General features: G+C 32.9%; 1 protein-coding gene across 5 annotated transcripts in view; it reads left to right on the top strand.

The window, feature by feature from the left end:
- galene (potassium two pore domain channel subfamily K member galene) overlaps positions 1–22460 on the top strand; it is a 137998-nt gene that overhangs the window by 102078 nt on the left and 13460 nt on the right. For all 5 annotated transcript variants that reach the window (XM_072536626.1, XM_072536624.1, XM_072536625.1 and 2 more), the window contains exons 4-5: positions 13479–13686; positions 16185–16313. In XM_072536626.1, the coding sequence (XP_072392727.1) occupies positions 13479–13686; positions 16185–16313 (337 nt within the window). The remainder of the gene's footprint in view (positions 1–13478; positions 13687–16184; positions 16314–22460) is intronic.

The following is a 22460-nucleotide window of genomic DNA, read 5'->3' as shown; positions in this document are numbered from 1 at the left end:
TTGCTTTTTTTACTTCATCTGGGCTCTGATTCTAATTGAGATTTCGACTCAAAACATGTCGAAATTAATATGGCGACGTCGAAATGCGACTTTGCGAACCTTGTGGATTTCAGCTGAACTAACCAAACGACGTCACTAATTTTCGACTTATCGAAATTAATTTCAACTTCAAGAAAGTGGTTGAAATTTCGAGTCGAAATTAATCTGACATGACTGACAGTACTGGGAGAAGTGAACTGAGGTTCAGTTTAGGTAGGCGGTGTTTTGATCCTTGCAAGGAAAACTGAGGCAAAAAGTATTAATATGGCTGTGTTTTACGGACATTTGTTAGTTTTGGAGAAATTAGAGAGGATAGATATCCGACGCTCATAACGGAGGATAAGAAGAATGTTACGGGATACTCAAAATTCTTTTTCACTAAGTGATGCTCAATTTAGGCAGCAGTTCCGGCTTAATAAACAAGCTGCAAATTATTTAATAAGGGTATTAGAACCATATTTGGAAGAAGGTGTTTATGCCTCTAGGATACCCAAAATGTTTAGGGTTAGTATTACTAAGCTGCAGTAAATTTAAAAATATATTAGAATATAACCACTAAGTCAAATCTTAGTCGTTATAACTTAAGGATCTCCCACATCGCCTTTTTTTTTCTTGCCATCTTTTATTTCAATTCAAAATATAATTGAGAATGGCCAATATTTATGATTTAACAACTCAAACAAGAAAAAAAAGGCGTTCACGTAACGTAAACAAAACAAACATTCAACAAGCGCAGTGCGTAGTCGCTTTTAAATTTCGACATCGAAATGAAATAGAATCAGGGCCCTGATGTGATTGGTAAGTGGTCATTACATACAGTCCATCTAATTTACAAACCGGTGCACGTCATTATCTACGTCAGAGATCGAAGTTGACATAGTTGCCAAAGTATAAAAAATTCCTGAATCCATTTTAAATCAAATAGGTCCCATAATTATTGCAAAAGTGTACAACAAGAGTATACAACAAAATAAATTAATATTTAATGTAAATAAATAGAAACAAAACAAGAGTTAAAAAATAATCTTTGTTAAAAACAATTTGAGCCGCTTGTTTAAAAAACAACATAGTTTAATTAATAGTAAATAATAAAAACAAAACTAAAGTGTCAACACCGCAACTGTCAAATAAGTGTTACCAATTTATGCCAAAATTTCACCTTCGTTCGATTACAGTTACAGTGTGTTCCGAACAAATGTTCTTCATAAAAACGCTTTATAATGCATTTATACAAATTAAATGAAACATATTATTGTGCATTTCTTTAAGTTAACATTAATAGAAATCTTTAAGTATTATTTCTACGCGTATATAATAAAATATGTCTAGTGGCTGTAATGCCAATGTACCCGGCAAAGTGATTCTAAAACAGAACACACCTACCGCCTAAATATTTCGTGTTGGTATCATGTGACGTCACGGGCTATGACGCAGATGACGTGCAACGGTTTGTAAATTAGATGGACTGTATGTAGGGCGGAGATTGTTTGGACCTATTATCATCAAAGAAGTCTTGTATGTATTTTTTCCATATGCATATTTCTTGATTTTTATCAGTGATGATGTTTCACTGCTGATCTTGAAGTTTGCTAGCTGTGTTGGATTTTTGAAGACCAAGTGCCTGTTTTACTTTTTTATGCATAATAAATGTATCGTGTTTTTGTTTTAACAACTCTATCTCGTCACACTGTGTTTTTAACCAATTTCCTTTCGTATTTCGATTCTTATTTTTCTCTGAACATTTTTGTATATTTTTTTGTTAATATTGTTCTGAAGCTATTTTCTTGTGACATTTTAAAGTAATTACTATTTATAATAAGCCACAATTAAAGGTTAAATTACGTTTATTGACGTTTCAATTTCCACTTCGGAAATCGTTCTCAAAATACAAACGTGTCTATTTGATAGATTGACAACTGTCGCTAATATGTCATTATTTTTTGTATTTTAAGAACGATTTCCGAAGTGGAAATTAAAACCTCAATAAACTTAATTTAACCTTTAATTGTAGCTTATTTCCATTTAAATAGTAATTACATTTTTTTGTTGTTCTTTGATTTTTTTCTTTCTTCCACGAGTTGCAGTACATTGTCATTTATCCAACTTTTTCTTTTCTCTGTATTTGCTTGGTGTGAAAATATTTTATTTACCTTTATTCTCACAAGCACCGCCACTGTCCGGAAATGCAAAGATATTTCGGAACTTTCCGCTGTAACTAATTTAGTGTTACTCTGTAGGTTGTATCGTAAAGTCCATTGCAAATAATAATAATTGGATCTCAGATTACATATTATTAAGTTTGGGCATCATGTTTCTAATTGCCGATGACATTAATGCCATGGTCAGTTTCGGGAAATTCTGAGGGTCTTCGCGACTAGGTCTTAAGATTCTAAACCATAGCATATAATATTAATTGGATGTATTAAACTTGAACTAAATTTGCTCGTAATTAGTTAAAGTATATAGGAAAGCTGGAGTAAATTTACTACTTATATGACAAAATAGAAAACAAGTATAAGTAATGATTAATATATTATTATGATTATTCTTATATTGAACTTAAACACACTTTTTTTCTAATAAAATTTGATATGATTACTGATAACTACCCTCGTTCACCGATTGGAATTCGACAATCTAAAAAAATCAGTTATCAGTTATAGAAAGTAAAACCATTTCAGGCATAATGTCAAATTCTAGCACGCTGCAGCCATTAGTATATTTTTGACAGTTGCATAAAGTTAACGTGTTTAGAAGAATGACATATTTACAGAAAAACGATTTTCCATCTCTCGGTAAAACAATCATATTTAAGGAACAAAACGACAAAGGAAAAAGAAGAATTAATCTGTCTTTTTATTCCTCTCAGGCATAGTTTTGAGTATTCTACTGGGCCATCTTTTTTTGTCTCGGTTCCATTTCATACCGATGAATTGGGAAAAACTGCTGGAAGATATATAAACTTACATAGTAAAATAAAATTTCTTTTTTTTTAATTTTGACATTTTAAAAAAACAAATAAGCCATTAATAGTTATTTAACCAACAAGTGTATTAATAAGGGCGATTAACAATTGAGATATTTTTTACTCGCTTCGCTCACGCGTTAATGTTCGAGATTGTTAATCGCCATTTTAATTCACGAGTTCGTTACAAAACTTTTCCGTCGACCGAACTTTTCAGAAATAAAAATATCTTAGTTTAAATTTTTATTTAATTAACGATAAATAATGACATACAATGACAGACAGTAGGGGAGAGGGGGGCAAGTTGTTACATAATTGATTCTATTATTTATTTGGGCAATAGTAGATCTTTTATATGAAAACTAAAATCGGATTAAGGTAGTTGATACATTTACACAAATAATGTTAATTTTAATTTATTTAAAAATCATATTTAACATTTTGTTATTATCAATTTAACTCAACTTGTAAATTGTAACAACATACCCCACTATGAGGCAAATTGTTACAGTCCATGGGGTAAGATGTTACAATAGAAAAAAAAATTCTAAAAACTTCCCACAACATTATTTAGTGGTCACAGAAAGAACCCTTGCTTAGCTACAAAAAATATTATAAACATAACACAAAATGAAATAAAATAAAAAATGAAAATCTGAACAAACCTGTTTACAAGAATGTTAAACTAGTCACTATCGGACGAGCAGTGAATACAAATATAAAAATCATCGTCTTTTCCACAAGCAATATGTGCCCACTTTTGACACACAATGCACCGAATACATTCTTCGTTTTTGGACTTCGAAAATGGAGCTAAACATACCAGACACGTCGATTCCTCATCCTCTTCCGAGCTTTCAGAATCTGATTTTTTGAAGGTGTTTTTGGTAATGACGGTCCGTTTCTTACATTTTTTAACAGTAGTTTTTACCTTGTTTCTTGATTCACCTGATATGTTTCTTTTGGTTGCCCCCACATTTTTTTTTCTTTGTCTTGCCTTTTCTTCCTCCTCCAAAGCTGATTTAATGGGAGTATCAGTCAAAACAGCGGAAGTTCTTTTCTTCCGACCCCCTTTGGATTTCCTTGGCATTGCTTTTGGATACGGCTTCAACTCCTAGGGCGTTATATGAGTAGGTGAATCGACAGGTTCATTTATCGCCAAGTTAAAATCTGTGCTTGTAGAAGGTTGCTGTTGGGAAGGAGTTCTATGTGTTTCGGTGCCAATAGGTGCCGGATCTATGACTACTGTTGCGTTTATATTTTCTGTTATTGGCCTATTTGTTACCTCTGTAGGCAAGAATTCATCTTGAAAAATTTCTCTGTTGTATGGCCAAATTCCTGTCACACTAAATCCTTTTTGTATATTGAGAGGTGTAACAGCAAGAGGAAATGAATCTTTAAGAACGATAGGTATATCGTAAATGTTCATTACTTTACCGGGATTAGATCTTAACCATGCATCTGCAGCACTATTAAAATATCTTTTAAGTGGGCCAAATACCGTCCTATCAAGCGGCTGCAACTTGTGTGATGTATGTGGCGGGAAACTTAAAAGAACCACTCCATTTTCTTTGCAAAAATTCAACACCGGAATAGACAAATGAGACTCGTGATTATCTAATACCATCAAAACGGGTTTCTCTTTGCTACATCGTACAAACTGGACGAAATGTTTCATAAACAACAAAAAGTTATCACATGTCATCCATCCAGAGGAATGAGACGCACCTACACAACCAGGAGGTCCATTGGCTACCATAACATCTTTGAATTTCTTTCTCGGAAATATTAAAAATGGAGATACAAAATTTCCAGTTGCGTTGACAGCTAATGCCAAGGTAACAAGTTGACCTCTTTCTCCAGATGTGATAGCACCTACCTGCTTAGTTCCCCTTTTTGCAATGATTTTTGTAGGCCTTTGGACAGTTGTAAGTCCAGTTTCGTCCATATTGTACACTTCTTGGAGCTCAAATTTATATTTATCATAAACTTCGCCGAGATTGTTAAAAAACTGTGACACATTATGACGATTAAACGCGGTAGCTCGACCCATACTAGTAGCTTCAGGTGTCCGGACTGATAAAGTTCGATGCCTCTTCAAAAATCCATATAGCCAGTCTCTGGAAGCTATTTCATTAACCTTCCAATTTTTCGGAACAGATATTTGGTTGGCTGTTGCATATTGAAATGCAAATTTTCGCAAATCAGAAGTTGTAAGACCGTAATAAATTTTAGCAGAATGCTCAGTATATTCGGCAAGTTCCTCTTCTTCAGCATTGTTAAATATTTTTCTGGCCGTAGCGTAGCCGACTAAGTTCTTGTTACTGTTTTCAGCACCTAAGTTTGATTTTCTTTTCATATAGCGGTGCAATGTCATAAAATTAACTCCATAGCGAGTAGCAGCATCCCTAATTGACAAGTGTTCTTGTAAAACCGATTGCGCCGCCCTTTCAAATTGTTCGGTTGGAATAATACTTCTTGTGGTTTTCTTGGTATACGTTCGCACCATGTTAAGCTATCTGAAAACAACCAAAACAATTTCATGATAGAAAAATTTAATAAAACCTAATCTGTGTTTCTAACATGCTTTGCGAAAATAAATGTAGGTAGGTAGGTACTTACAGCGACTATGTCATTTTAAATAATTTTTTAGTGGGAATATAAATAGGTACCTATATGTTGGGTTGCCTACACCACAGGTCATTGCCAATCACAGAGCGTTAAATGTGGTTAAATTAATTTATACAAGCAATGTATGTTGCATTGCTTGTATGTTGTGTTGCATATAATAAAATCGTTCATTAATAGAAAATCATTCATTAATAGGGGTCATTATTCAATGATTTTGAGGGTGTTAAAATTAATCATAAATAGATGGTCGACGGAAAAAATAATTAATTATAAGATGACAGGGTTATTGTTGGCTAAAGAACAAAAAGTTTAGTAATCTAAGATAAACAAAAGAAAGTAAAAGGCTTAAAAATTTAGCAGTAAACCCTACAATATACATGTTTTAGTAGCATTAGGTATTATAGGTCATTAAATGAAGCTGAAAAAATGGCAAAACCTCGGAATTTTTTCGCCCACCATCGATTTGTACAAAAATTTGGGATTACGCTCATTTTACCCTCTAGTTCAACTTCTATATTGAGCCGTTATACGCTTTTGGTTTTTAAAAGTGAAAACTACCTCTAATGGTAAAAAATTATAAAATAACATTTTAAACTTTAATATGGTCAACATTTGGTTTTTATAGTTAAATCATGAATATTTTATGCTTTGGGGTATAATAGCATATCATTTAAACCCTTAAAAACCTCCCTTAAAAACATTTATTTACACAAAAATACGAATTTTCAAATACAAATAGTATTTTAGTTATCTTCATCGAAATCGATGTCATCTTCGTCTTCTTCTATAACCGGTGGACTACTGTTGCAATCTTTCCCTGAGCACCCAAAATAAGTGGGATTGCAGTAGTACCACAATTTCCTGCACCCGCATGAAACGTGGTACCTTTTTTTGCATTGACAAAAAAACGTTTTCAAAAATTATTAATTTTCAAAGAAACTAACCAATTTATATACTATAAGAAGCACAATTAAATAATTCTACAAAAATTGTCAGAGCACGTGTTATTTCTTTCGAACTGTAGAACCCATTGGCGAGGAATCAACGAAATATACACTCACACATGCAGACACATGAGCAGATGTTTCTTGTTTTTTGTCTTCGATTTAAACGGAGAAAGTGGAACATATTATTTATAATACTGCCGAAAAACTGGTTCTGTGGTATTAAATACATTAGCTATATTACACTACCAAGCGAGCTATTCCAATTTTTCGAAAAAAAAAAAATTCATTTTATACATAGCTCCTTCATTTTTGGCAATAAAAGGTTTTTTCGCAATTGATTTTATATGTTTTTGAAGAGCTATAAGACTACGTAAATTAAATTCCGTAAGATCCCTTGGTTTTTAAGTGGGGTGAGTTTAAAGTGCTCGAAGAAGGGGGTGTTTGCTCGTAAATAGAGGTAAAACAGCTATACCTCGCTTAATATTAACTGTAAAGAAAATCTATCTATAGTAAAATTTTAGTTATTAAAAAAGTTACAATTTACTGCTGTGTCATTTTTTTGTAATTCCAGTATTTTCTGAGATATTTTAAAAAAATGGTAAAAAATATGAAATTGCAAATCAATTTATCTTTAAACTCCACTTTTTTTTTATTTATTTATTTATCGTATGGCATACAATAAGAACACATATTTAAAAAGCAATATAAAACATTACATGAAGTATTACAAACGAACATCTAATGCATTAATATAGTCTAAAACATTTTCGGTCGCATTCAGGAACTCGTCAAAAACTCCAGGGAACCGCCTTCGGGGGCATTCTTCAACAATGTGACGGTCTGTCGTTGCGCACCACAGTCACACTCCGGAGTAAGGGCTTTTCCCCATTTATGTAAGCTGTCAGCACATCTACCGCTTCTTGTTCTTATTCTGTTTAGCGTTGTCCATGTACTCCGGGTCAGTTCAAAGCCTGGCGGTTTCTGATCGATACAGGCCATTTGCTGTGCTTCCTGTGGTGAGTCGCGCTCCCATTGTCTTCTCCAAGCGTTGGTGAGGTCGAAATGTTCCTGATGTAAGGAGGTGGCCCTTAACATGACAGGATATCTGGAGCACAGCCTGTTCATTTCGATATCACGCCTATCATGGTGGATGGGTAGTTGATGGTTAGACTGGATTTTTTGATATTCTCTGAGAAGGGAGTGACTTCTTCGTAGTTCCGGCGGTGGAATGTGACTCAGGATGGGAAGCCAATAGTTGGGTGTTAATCTAATGGTTCCTGAAATCATTCGCATTGTCTGGTTTAATTGGGTGTCAATAATCTTCGTGTGTTTGCTATTGAGCCATACTGGGGAAGCATATTTTTTTTAAATTAGGCCTTTTAAAAAGATCAAATTTCTTGGGTGTATTGGTAATACATACATACATAAAAAAGACTAACAGAAGGGTGAAGATCAATTTTAATTAGGATCGTAGTTAGGGGATTGCTTTCACTGATTTTTTCGTAGAAAAAAGTAGGTACCGACCTTATTTTGATCACAAGTCGTTCAATTTTTGCGCTAGAAACTTTTTTAAAGATATAGTTGAAAAGATGTTCTGTAAGTTTTCTTTAAAAAATGCAAAGTTTTCCTGTTATTTGGCTTTGAATATTTCAAATTATGCATTTGACGAAAAAAGCTAACCTTTAACTTGCCGTATCTCGGTTTGTATTGGTCACAGAAAAATTATAAAAAAAGGATTTTGTTTGTGTTTCTAAAAAATATAATTTTGATATCTACAGTTTCTTTTGATCAAATGCGTATTTTTTGAGTTATTCTCAAAAAATCTTCTAAAAAAGTCGATTTTTTCGTCGAAAACTGTTACTTTCTACCGCGGATAACTCGAAAAATATTAGTTTTACGAAGAAAACGTAACGAACATTTTTTTCGTAGAATTAGTTTTTCCATCGATTTCTGTGGTCAAAATGTGATAAAAATTCTCACCCCCGAGATGGAATGGCAACCACCCCCAAGGTTTTAGCGTACAACGGCATGATATATTAAATGACACTTGGGCCATTCCCTACCTTCTGTGAAAATTTCAAGTAAATCAATGCTGGACAAAAAAAATTGGGAGCCAAAATGCTTCATTTCCTGGCCTATTAAGGTCACAAATAATTAGGACTAAACTATTAGGTAATATATATTGTTCCATCTCGTTTAGAAATAAATGATTTTGTAATAGGAAAAGATAATAATACTTTGTTCGTGCTCTGGAAACTTTTTAACTAAGAGAAAATTCAACTTCAGTCTTCAACTAATTAAGTAAGAAAAGGGTTTCAAAATCAAGCGGTCTCGCATACTTAAATAGTTAAACAGCCTTTCAAAATAATTGAATTCCAGTTTAGAGCACACAGCAAATTTAATTTCTGGTATAAATGTATCAAATTTTTGAGAGAAAAAGAACAACGAAAGAATATAAAAGATATAAGATGGTCCGCAATGGGACACATACACTGGTCAGAGAGAAGAAAATCAAGCGACGGAAAACATTCTCAGATTGGAGAAAGAGATGTAGAGATTCATATGAGAACAACAAACGAAAAATAACTCAATTATTGATAGAAAAAACGTATTACGAAAGATGAATTAACAACACAACTTAGAGAAATGAATAAACGAAAATACAATATTGGAACACTTAAAAAACAAGAAGCAAGGTCAAATAAATTAACTCAGATAATCGAAAACGATTATGTTTCGTCGACTTCGCAAATGCCTTTGAGAAACAATTACATCAAGATAAAAACATTGTCATTGGAAAATAAAATCGGAAATACTATCATGGGAAATATGTTCCTCTAGCATTAGAAAACTCTGACGATCTAAAAAGATATCGTCGAATATTAAGGGAAGAAAGTATCTCTATTGAACATATTATAGAAAGTTATCTAAGATTTTTTCTTAATGATGTAATGCACAAGAGTTTATTAGTTATTAAAATGTCCGTTTAACAGTTCTAAAATCTAATGTGTATCAAAGGCTTTCAGAATTAAAGGTGAACATACTGAATATGTGGAAATCATGCGCGAATTGTGACAAGACTGCATTTTATCTGGTCTAATCTTCAATATCAATATTGTATGAAATTCAAATAGGACGATTACCGGTTAAACATTAGATATTATGCAGATGACACCACAGTATTTGCGGACCTAACCTAACCTAACCTAACTTAGAAGACCTACAAATCCCTTTAAACAAAATCACGTATTCCAGTTAACAATATGGACTTTTATAAATGTAAAAAAAGACAAAGCTCATGATAATTAGCAAAAAAAGATAAAAGAAGGTCAATTCTACGTCAACTAAATCTCAGTAAAAAGAGTAACGCCCTACAACTACCTCGGCACCATAATAAGTTTTCGTACCGATTAAAAAAGTCAAAGATTTAGCAAACATGTCACGCACAGCAATGTGGAAAATACTCCATAAAATGAACTTTATTGTTTGCAAACGAGGAGTAAAGTCGACCATGATAGAACGGTCCGATATTCTGAATTAGAGGCATCAATATTTGCGTGAGATAAAAACCGTCGTTCCCGAGGATCCACCGTCATTTATTTGGATAAAACTTGAATTAATGTTGGACTCTCAGTGACTTCTTGGGCTTTGTGGAACGTTTTGCTTTTTGGTTTTTAGCTAAAAAAACGCGAACTATCATAATGAGATGGATGGTTCTATATTTGAATAATGGTTTAAGGAAAAAACTGTTATGGTGATGGTCAACGTCTCGTACCATTTGAGGAAAGAAGAACTGATTTCGATACAAGCATTTAATAAAGATCAAATTAAGACATTATTGCTGGAGAAAGATATCTTTTTTGAAGAATATTATTTAAAATCAGAGCTTATGGAAGTCATAAACACATTCAAAGAAGCATATATAAAATATAAAATTGACGAGATGTTCAAAGAGAAAAATATTGCCATTCTGAGACTACCTCCATACCATTTTGTGCTGAATCCAATTGAAAAGGTATAATCCAGTCAAGTCATATTGCCTCATACAACACAGAGTTAAAAATCGCTGCAATAGAACAGTTATTAATAAATGCATTTGGTGTAGTAACAATGAAAAACTGAAAAAACTATTGTAAACTAGATATTAACGAAGAGCAAAAATTTTGGGTTATTGACGGGTTGATGGACGATATTGATCCTGTGGTAATAAATGTCACGGTTGAGTGATAGCGATGGCAGTGATAGCGATACCAGCAATAGCAACGACGTTAGTAGAGATGATGGAGAAGATAAGAATAATGTTAATGTGTAGTGAGTAAATTATATGATAGTGTGAAAATCGGCGGACACAAAGTGCCAAATTCAAAAAGTATGTAAGTGATAGTCCGGTAAAAAGGAAGATTAAGTAATAGTGCGAAAAATTTCAAATAATATAACGTCCGTTTTAAAGGGAATGCATGTTATTTACAACGATTTTTGTATCTTTTAGTTAAGATCTTAAGATCCCGTGAAATGACCGAGTCACCTCGCCTCATAAGGAGGTCCTCAGCAGAATGGAGAGATATTGACTACAATCAAATCTCGAAAGCTACAGTACGTTGGCCCTAAAAATATTTTAAAAGCGAGGTCTAGGAAAAATAAGAATATCATGGTTAAAAAACCTTAGCACTTGGTTCAATACAGCATCTTTGTGGACGCTTTATCACGCTGCTTCAGATAAGATAAAGACGTTGGCATGATGATTGCCAATATTCGTCACGAATAGGTATACCAAGAAGAAGAATCAGAGGCTTAAAGCTTTTTTTTTAATTAGATTTTCTTAATTAATTTGTGGACGGACTGATTCTAGAATTAAATTGATTATCTAATAATTTAAGATTGAAACTGTAATATAAATCTAATAAACCACTCTAATAAATTGTCACCACTCTAATAAATGCTGTCACCATTGTAGAAGACGTCTGTCTCAATATCCTTATCAATGCATCTACAATTCTTAGGGGATACTTATCTCTGCGAGCGGGGCAAGGCTTACTGGTTCCACTAGTCTGGACTGACTGGTTCCGACCTCGCGGATTTACAAGAGGGTAGGGAGATTTTGGGAGGAAGGGGATTAAGGACTTCTCGGTCTCAGGTCCTGCAAAGAGTGAGAGGCTATGGGCTTACGTTAGAAGCCGGAGCACTGCAATAGCGAAAATGTGTATCTCTTCTAGTCTCTACCTGTAACGGTCGGGAATAACAAAAAAAAAACAAATTTCGAGTTACAATGTATTAAATAGATTGTATACTACAAAATATCAGTTATGACCAATAATGTTTCGATCAGGCGCGAAGGGAGACGAGAAGAGACAAAGCAAGGAATTAAAAGGCGGACAATTCCGTATATTAGATATACCTTGGGTTAGTATATAGATCTTAGTTACCTTCGCGTATTTAGGCTCTAGCTAATGAATACGCCTCCAGTCCTACAGGGATTCGAGATCCGTCAGTTTTAAGAAGTCAAAACGGCGCGCTGTCGCGAACCTTCGAATCTCCAGATACCGGCACTTTTACGTCACACTATCCCGTCGAGTTAAATAGCGCGCTCACTGGCTGCGTATCGTCCGATCTCCCGTACTTCTCGCGTGGGGCGCTCTAGAGTGCCAACTTTCCACTAGTCCCTGCTGGCCCGCTTGTTCGGTTTTTTATGAGCCCGTATTCTCAATTTTCAGTCGTTTTACCAAGGTCGCGTTATTGTTTTTATTGCTGACTGGGTCTCCGTGTTATTTTTCAGCGGAGGTCTATGTTTTTTAAACTTGATTTAAACAACCGTGGTGGCATATTTGAGACTCGTGTAATACATTTAAACTGGGTCGAGTTTTCAATCTTTGTTTAATGTAAAATGTTTACATTAAATATGTTACTTACTAGCTATGAATTTGTTTGTTCTTTAATCAATTTGGAATATGTAATAATTACTTAAATAATTATTACTCTTTACTAGGCTAATTATCCCTTAATTTTTCCTTCTTTATTTCCTTGCTATGTTTACATTACAATTGCAAGATACACCATAACGCTGGACTATATGTCAAATTGTGTTTCTGGAATTCAAAAAGAGTACGGGAGTACATTGCTGTTAGCTCATTTAATATGACAAGAATGGTTTGTTCCTTTATTGTTTCTTATACTGTTTTTATGTGCACTAATTCGTCTATGTAAATATTAGAGTGACTGTCCAATATATGATAATTTCCAATCGATACAGTTTACTTTATAAATTATATCTGATTGACTGTATTTATTGACAATAGGTTTAAAGTGTGAAAAAAATGTATTGGATGTTTTTAGTGATTTATGTCCAATATTTACGTTGCACCTAGACAGCGTTTTTGACATTTTTTTTACAAAAACCAATAATATATGCCAATGATGTTTTGATGCCAATGAAGGTTTTTATACGTATTGATGGGATTATTGTTGTTATCGTTTGGGATAGTGTTCTGTAAGTTATTGGTTTTAGGATTGTTCGTAAAAGGATTTATAAAGTCAAGCTTTTTTAATTTCCCAATCAAACGTCTTTTGTATTAAAATTTTTAGTTATTTGCCAGTTGTTGTTGTTGTATTGCAAACGTAAGTTAGGAAACGAAATTTTGTTGTTATTTTCTAATAACTCGATAAATATCTGTAAATGAAAATGTTATATGTTATAAATAGTTAAAAAAGATCCCTCTAAATTACTATTTCTACCTAACGTCTTTTGTGAGTTTCTTAATAAAGATATAAATGTTAGTTAAGTAATTGATACATATCTGAAAATATCTTTTTAACCAACTGTGCTACTACATTGATTCTTTTTTTATTTTGTACACGATCAGAACTATATAAAGTACAAACTTGGCATTATTTTGTTGCAGGCTATGGACACATCTCGCCGAAAACGTCGTGGGGAAAGGTCGTTACCATATTCTACGCCATCTTGGGAATTCCATTGATGCTCCTCTGTTTATCCAATATCGGCGATGTCATGGCCAGCTCTTTTAGGTTTCTGTATTGGAGAGTGTGCTGTTATATGTGTCAGAAAAAACCGAAAAGATTGAAGAGAGGGAAATCCGTCCGTTCAGAGTAAGGGTGTGAAATTTATGTATAGGAATATATTTTTTATAGAAAAACAATATATATATATATATATATATATATATATATATATATATATATATATATATATATATATACATCAAAACTTATATGGGATCATGGGATATTTCGTACTATTTTAGCTAAATTTAAAAATACCAACCTATGAAGTAAAAGAAAATTTATTTTAAAGCAATTTAATCACCATTACATGAGAATTAAAGAAACCCATAAATTCTTAAATAATAAAATTGACATTATTTGTTTTAAAGTCAATAGTATACAAAATTTTAATGTACAAGGAATGATGTTTAAATTGTTTTTATTTATTTATGTTTTTTTAGTAGTCGGTGTTACTAACCCTTGGCCTCATGCAAGCTGTAATTCGCGTGAGCATGCTCCTAAATAAATTGTAAATATTGTATTGTGGTAGGTTGTTTCCTTTCTTAAGTGCAGCTTGCACTAGCTGAACGGTGTTTTGTGGATTATCATTATGGGATTATATCCCACGAATGCTTTATAGGGTTAAGGTCAGGAGAGCAAGCAGGTCACTACAGAATAGTGATATCTTCTGCTTCAAGGAAGTCTGTGGTGACTCTGCTGGTATGTGGACGTGCATTATCACGCATGAGAATTAAATTTTTTTTCACTGCACTTTTTCAGAGTCTAACTACAGGTTCTAGAGCCAAATCAACATACCTGCGAGCTATTAAAGTTGGTTGAATAGAAATTAAAGGAGGTTTTTCACCGACCATATTACTTCCCCAAAACAACTTCCTGCCTTATGTCTGTGAACAGATCTGGCTCTTTCCATTCTTGATTGTCTTTCTCACCCTCTAAGTACACGAATTCATCGGCTATATGATTTTACACAAATCCTGGTTTCGTCTGAAAATAGCACATTTTACCAATTTCCAATGATCCAGTTTTGGTATTAAAAAACACCAATTTAGACGATCAATATTGTGCTGCCTTTAACTTGGGAACCCGTAACTGTCTAGTCCTTGGGCTCGAGTCTTCTTATTATTTTAACTAAAACACTAACACTTGTACCTTCCAAAAGCTGCTTTTGGAGTTGCGGGTGAGAAATTGATGGGTCTCATCTAGCTACTTGGACAATAAAATAATCGTGGCAAGCCCTTGTTACTTTTTGGCGACTTTATATTGGTCTATTCTTAAGCGTTCCTAACTCTAGATACCTAGCATAGGTTTTTGACACCACACACTGTGTTACGCCTAACACTGCAGCTATATCTCTCTGAGATATTCCTTGCTCCACAAGACCAATGATCTTTCACCTTTGAATATCCGTTAACCCCATATACGGCATATTTTCGTTTTTGAAAGCGAAAGTTGGTTTATTTATTTTCATTTAATTTTCAACTAAAGCAAATAATCTTTCCCGCACCGGGCTGTGTTATCTGATTGTTGTATTGGTTTGTTTATTTTCAATAAAAACCTTTATTCTTTGCAACAGTAACAAGTTTTGTCAAAAGAAATAAATATTGGTTTGAAATACATGGTAATACCATATAAGTTTGGTTGTGTGTATCTGTGGATTATGTCTTTTTGAAAAGGCAGGTAATGAATGAAACTTAGGAACTGTTAGCATTGTTTTATTTGATTGACTTAAAAACAAAATTCACAGAATAGCAGGAAAACATATTGACAAGTCAATAATTCAGCTAAAATTAAAAATACAAAATAGTGGTCATTGTCATTTCAATCAGTTGCTTTCATCAGGTCCTCGTAGATACATCGTCTCAGGACCAGCAACTTCACGTGGAGTCATACGTCGCCATGTTACCAAATCCACTGGTAACTTTAACATCTTAGAATTTATCACAATATAATGTAATCTAAATTTATAAAACAAATTTTAACGGGTTTTTACCCACATATTTAGTGACTCAATACATGTATACCCACCTAGTGCACTGATGATGGAACATGGATTCCGAAAACGTCTTGTGATAAAGCCCGATTATGTATTTTAAATTATATACCTTTTATAAAGGATTTTTAGTAAAATTTTTTTTACCTAATTTAAGGTTTAACATACGTTACATAACTTACGTTAAGTTTTAAAAAGCACCACTACTCAAGAGAGTTTCCATTTGGTGGAAAAATTCACAATTGTTCCTTTTCTTTATGAAAGTTAAGTTATAAAAACTTCTTTGAAAAAATAAATACATAAAAGCCGGAACATTGGACTCTACAAAAACACATTAAACAAATTTGTTTATGTACGGGTGTAAGAACGCGACCATTTGATTGAAGTTAAAGCGGCAGACAGACACAGAATGAGCGGAATCGAATACTGCTATTTTAAATGATTCCTCAAAGAAATTGACAAGTGGCATGTGCCATACATAGAAAACTAAGTTTATTCAAAAAATTTTTTGATTTGTAATAAGTGTGTACAAAAAATATATCAGTCATTTCATTTGTTTGATTTAAATTATAATTCTTAATATAATTTTTAGAAGTAGGGGACAGCCCAGACCAAGATATGGTTCTTTTAGAGATAGAAGGTACACCAGAGGACCAAGACCTTATGAAAAACGATTTGGAGAACTAGGAGGACCTCATTCCCATTCGGATACTGAGTTAAGGTAAGTCGTCATCATCATCATCAGTAGCTCGACAACCCTTTCTGGGTCCTGGCTTGTTCTAGGATTTTCCGCCATTCTGTTCTGTTCCTTGCTTTGTTTTTCCAGTTGGTAATCTTAAGTGTTTTCAGATCTTGCTCCACTTGTTCCATGTATCTAAGTTTGGGTCTTCCCTTTGACCTTCTTCCTACTGGTGTTTGTCTCATAATATGTTTTGGTGTTTCAGTCTCCAACATTCGTTCAACATGGCCCATCCAGCGCAGACGTCCGATCTTTATGGATGTTATGATCTCGGGTTCGTTGTATGCTGTGTACAGTTCAAAGTTATATCTTCTGCGCCATATGTCATTTTCCTTTACCCCCTTATATATGTGTCTAAGGATTTTTCGTTCAAATGTGCCTAATAGGTTTTCATCGCTTTTCGATAGTGTCCATGTCTCTGATCCATATACAAGGACCGGTTTTATCAGGGTCTTGTATATTTTGCATTTGGTGCTTCTTGTGATGTTGTTAGATCTTAGATGTTTAATTAGTCCATTATATGTTTTATTAGCGATATGTATTCTTCTCTTAACTTCTTCACTGACATTGTTATCTGCGGTAACTAGTGAACCTAGGTATGTAAAATTTTTCACGCTTTTGATGTTATAGTCTCCTATTGTCAGATTCTGTAGGTTTCTTTGGCCTGTCGATTTACTGACCTTCATGTATTTGGTTTTTATTTCATTAATGTTTAGGCCACTGTTTTGTGCCGCTCTTTCTATCGCATTAAATGCTTCTATCATCTCTCTTTCGCTTCTGGCTATGATATCAACATCATCTGCAAATGCCAATATTTGTACACTTTTTGTTATTATTGTTCCTCTGGTGTTGACTTTTAACTCCCTAATTATTTTCTCTAATGTGATGTTAAATAGAATACAGGATAGGGCATCTCCCTGTCGTAGGCCCGTTCTCACATGAATTGTATCTGTTAGTTCGTTTTGAATTCGAATTTTGCTTTGTACTTTAAGTGTTTCTTTTATGATATCAATGAGTTGAGTTGGAATATTAAAGTCTTTCAGTGCATGAATCAGAAATTCTCGATGGATGCTATCATAGGCACTCTCAAAGTCAATGAAAAGATGATGCGTGTCTATATTAAATTCACTAGTCTTTTCCAAGATTTGCCTCAAGACGAAGATCTGATCTATTGTGGACTTCTGCCTGCGGAAACCACATTGATATCCCCCAACTATTTGTTCCGCATATGGTCTCAATCGGTCATACACAATATTTGACAGTATTTTATATGCCACAGTCAGTAGCGTTATTGCTCGGTAGTTTTCACATTGAAGCTGATCTCCCTTCTTATGTAGTGGAATAATTACTCCGGTATTCCAGTCTTGCGGCAGTTGTTTATTATTCCATATGTTCACTATTAGTTCGTGTATCGCATTCAATAGGGAGTCTCCACCTTCCTTTATTAATTCTGCGCTGATATTGTCTAATCGTAACAATCAATAGAGTGCAAAAAACTATGAGCCTTTATCTAAGTTAAGGATATTGTCAAATCTATTTTAGATCTTTAAATTTACTTTTTCCATACCGTGAGTGAAACCATACTCATATGGATATATAAAGTATTGGTTATTATTTGGTATTGGCAAATCAAAAATTAAGTGACTTGTAAGTTCGAATTCTTATTTATTATCGATTATTTTTCGACATGCAAAAGTTTCTAAAGTTGTCTCACACTATTGCAAGGAAGACAGCAGCTATGAGTATTTAGCTCTTGAGCTAAATGTTTCAATAATGTATGACTTGTACACAGATAGCTGATTCAAGAATGGCATAGAGCCCAAAAAATGCCCCAAATATTTAATGATGAGTTTCATTTAAAATTTCCTCTACATCGTAAAGATATGAGTCCCTTGCTTTAAGTACAAATCTGAATCATGTGCGAAAAGCACGAAATGCAGGAGAGTTATGAAAAGCATATTAAAAAAAAATAGCTAACAAATTTGCTGATAATAAATTAGCAAAAGGCTGATAAGAGTGGAATTTTGTTAAATTCAATTTAGAGGCAGTAAGGTATAGCCCAAATGCAAGCTTTGTTTTATAAAAAAGGTTAGCTGTTCATAATCACACAGTTAAAAGTAATAATGTTCTGTACTACATGTAGTATGAAGGAGTGGCAGGGCAAGGCTCAAATGAAGTGTCGTCATGTATCTTTGATTATCTGAAAAAAAAATGTGGTGTCTCTTGCGGTGGACAAATCACAAAAGTTAATATTGCCGCTGTATTACTTATTGTATGCAGTCCAAATGCTGGATATTCCCTTCATAGATCAATGTTTTCTTAAACCTGTCCATTTCATGATGGAATACGACACGGTACATGTACAAATAAAGATAAAAAGTAAGAGTATTAAAATTTTTTACCCAGCCGGCTGGTGCACATTGGTCAGAATGTCATTAAAGAAACAAAAATATTTAGTACAATAGATGGGTCAAGAAAACATTTTTAATTGACAAAAAATAAAATTAACAAAAAACAAAAAAGTTGACACAAAAGACAATAACATTTTCTGGTTAAAAATTTCTTGAGTTTACTACGCTTTTGAGCATGAAACGTTATAATTTGATGTATTCTTTGATGTAGCTGATAGAGCGCGCCACATATGCTACATCTGTGGCATACACTTGCGCTTAACTGTTTTGTCCTTCAAGTTAGCACGATTTTTGTCAAAAAATTTTTAAGACACATTATTTTGACAGAAAAAAAGTATACTTGTTAATAACTTTAAAACTCAACAGTTTTCGAGATAATTGCATTTTATAAATCAGTTGCATAATAATTCTTAGTTGTGATATTTGTGCGGTAAAGCACTGAATACCTTTGGATAAGCATAATTATTAGTTTATTCTTAACAAAATAACTCAAAGATGGTAACGTAACATCACAAAATGCTTTGCTTCGCTTCTATCTTCTTTAGGTGCAAACAGTCAAACTTTGAAACAGTCAAAATCTTGACCACTCTTTCGTCGATAGAAGGCATTTCCAATATAAATTTAAGATTAACCTATGGTGTGGGATAATTGGTAATAATTTTTTAGGGCCATGCCAGTTACTTCGTAATTTGAATGGTGAGAACTATTTACATTTTTTACAAAATGATTTTATTGATTTGCTATTAAATTTAATGCAAAATATGTGGTTTATGCGAGATGGTGCACCACCACATTATATGAGAGCAGTGGATTTGTCGTGGTAGTCATTTTCCTTGGCCAGTACGTAGCTCAGAATTTAATCCGCTCGATTTTCGTGTATAAGGCGCATTTAAACAACGTGTCTACAAGAATCCCATAAATATTCGCAACCAACTTTGGGAAGAAATAAATACTGCAGCAGTTTCTTTGAACCAATGATGCTATTTAAAATGAGACGATCTTTTATGGAACATATTGATAAATGCATTGAAGAAAATGGTGGACATATCAAACACTAACTTTGACAAAAAGATTATTGTTATTTAGTTTAACCATTTTTTAATTTGGTTTGTAAACAAAATGTTTTGATTATTACTAGACTTCGGCAAATATGCAAATAAAAATGTAGAAAATATGCGCATAAATATGCACGTGTTTATCCGAAAATATGCAAATATTTTACAAAATATGCATACAAATAAATAAAAAAATCGTAAAATAGTAACAATTTTATTAAAAAAAAAAAGTGTACATAACTAAATATTTCCTACTATTCATTAAGATTTACATTTATTTTAAGTAACTACATCATTTTTAAGTATGAATAAACTTATTTAGAATTATGGTAACAATAAATGACCAAGTGGTGTTCAAAATTTTCTAACAAAAACTTGTGGCTGCTGTCTGAGTACATATATTTATATATGGAAAAACTTCGTTCAACATCAACTGATGTAACGGGAGCATTTTTCAAATTAACCAAAACATTTGGTTCTAAATTAATTGTTTCCGAAATATTTCCAGCTAGAACACTGACTACTTCAGAAAGAATATGGTAACCTTTATTTTTTTCCATAGTAGCTTCAATTTTTTTTAAAATATCTTTTCCAATATTACCTCTAACGTTCCGACAACATGACGCAAATTCTTTTATTAATGCTGTACTTTCGAACAATGACAGTTTTGGTGATTCTAACTGAGGAATTGTTTTTTGAACAAAACTAAAATTTGATTTTATAAATGAAAGTTCTGGTTGAAGCAAGTTACTCTGAAAAGTTTGTTTAGAATCCAAAAAAGATTGGGAACTTTCATCTGTTAACGTATCAATTATGTTCTTTATTTTAACAAAATGATCTGCATAAAAATTAGCTGCTTCTAACCATGTTCCCCATCGCGTTAAAATAGGTTGTGGTGGAAGAGGAATGTTAGGTAGCATTTCTTTATAAAGTTGAATTCTTATAGGAGATTTAAGAAATACTTTTTTGACACTGGATATCATGGTATTTACAAGAGGAAACTTTTTTCGTATTTCCTCTGCAACTCTGTTTAATCCATGCGCTACACAAGTAACATGTATTAAATCTGGGAAAAATATTTTTAAATTTTGTCCTGCTTTCACCATATAAGGAGCAGCATCCGATAAAATAAGCAGTAATTTATTAGAAGGAATAGTTGTCGGAAGAAAAAAAGTTGCTAATGTTTCTTGTATAAAACGCGAAATTGTTAAAGCATTTGTTTTCTCAAGTTGCTGGCATGAAATAAGATGAGATTTTGGTAAGGTATCTTCTTTAAGAACACCAATCAATAAATGAGCAATATACTTTCCTGAGGAATCAGTGGTTTCGTCTATAGATATGTAAAAATAATTATCTGCAATTTCTTCCTTAATATTAATTAACACCGACGAGTATAGCCCGTTCACATTATTTCTTCTTAGAGACCGATCACTTGTAACATTAAGTTTGCAATATTTTTTTAGAAACGAACTAAAATTTACATTTGCTAATTTTGAAAGCGGTATGTTTGCAGACACTAATGCGCGACACAAGTCTTCATTAAAAGTTTCTTGCTCATCTAATTTTTTTGAAGTAGATTGGAAACATTTAGCCATTGAAGTTTGATGTTTTCCTCCTATTTTTCCTTTTTTTGCAATGTGTGAAGCAGTTCTCACATGTTGGTCTATCTGAAATTTCTTCTCACATGCTATCTATAAATAAAAATAAAAACCTTTATTTTAACCCAACCTTTAAAATATAAAAATATACAAGGTGTTTTTGGTTAATCAAATAACTGGTTTGAAAAAAAAACACTCGCTAAGTGTTTTAAATGCAGTATTAATCCACAAATTAGTTTTTGTTACTAACCATTAGTACATCATATAACTTATTTTAAAATTCAACAAAAGTTTTTTTTTTGTTAATTCAATTACAATAAAAATAATTGTGTTTTAGAATAGCTGACTTCATAAAAAAAAGTAAAGGTGAAAAATTTTTCTAAATACACACCATTGTATTGTACCATGGACAATTTTTTCTCACTAAAGGAAGCTATTTTTCATTTAAAAACAACCTACGAGTACTAAATTTCAAGTAAATACGTTTATTGGTTTTAAAGTTATTGTTGTTATTAACTAAAAGAATTTAATTTTTTTTAATTTTAACACCCTGTATCTTGAAAAGTAAATAAGTTTGACCCCTCATTAACTATATCGTTTTGTTCAATTTTTCAAGTATCTACAGTCAAACGTTGTAAGTGTCATTTGGAAACACCCTGTATGTATGAAATATTAGATATTTAATAGAAAATATTAGATACTTACAATTTTGCCACAGACTGAACAGTAGATTTTTCCCATATCCATAGACAGCTCTTTATAAGGTTTAATCCAAGTTGAAGCACTGGTTGTTTTAGGCATTATAAAATCACAATCTTCCTTTTTGTTACGCACAACGAGTGTTTACGCTTTGAATATCAAAACAAAAATGATTTACAAATCTGAGCATCAAATTAGAAATGTTTAGGTACCTAATTCAATAAACTGGGAGATTTTGGAAAATCCCTAAATTAGGAACAAAACTATTAGTCGTTTACCTGCTGTTAAGATACAATAAATTGTAGATAGATTTGGGGATTAGATCATAAAATGCAAATGAGCGAACCCTTAGCGATTATCCAATAA

The sequence above is a fragment of the Diabrotica undecimpunctata genome, chromosome 7 (genome assembly GCF_040954645.1).
Source record: "Diabrotica undecimpunctata isolate CICGRU chromosome 7, icDiaUnde3, whole genome shotgun sequence".
In the NCBI taxonomy this organism is placed as follows: Eukaryota; Metazoa; Arthropoda; class Insecta; order Coleoptera; family Chrysomelidae; genus Diabrotica; species Diabrotica undecimpunctata.
Note: the sequence above shows the minus strand (reverse complement) of the source record. Positions and strands in the feature narration are given on the sequence as shown.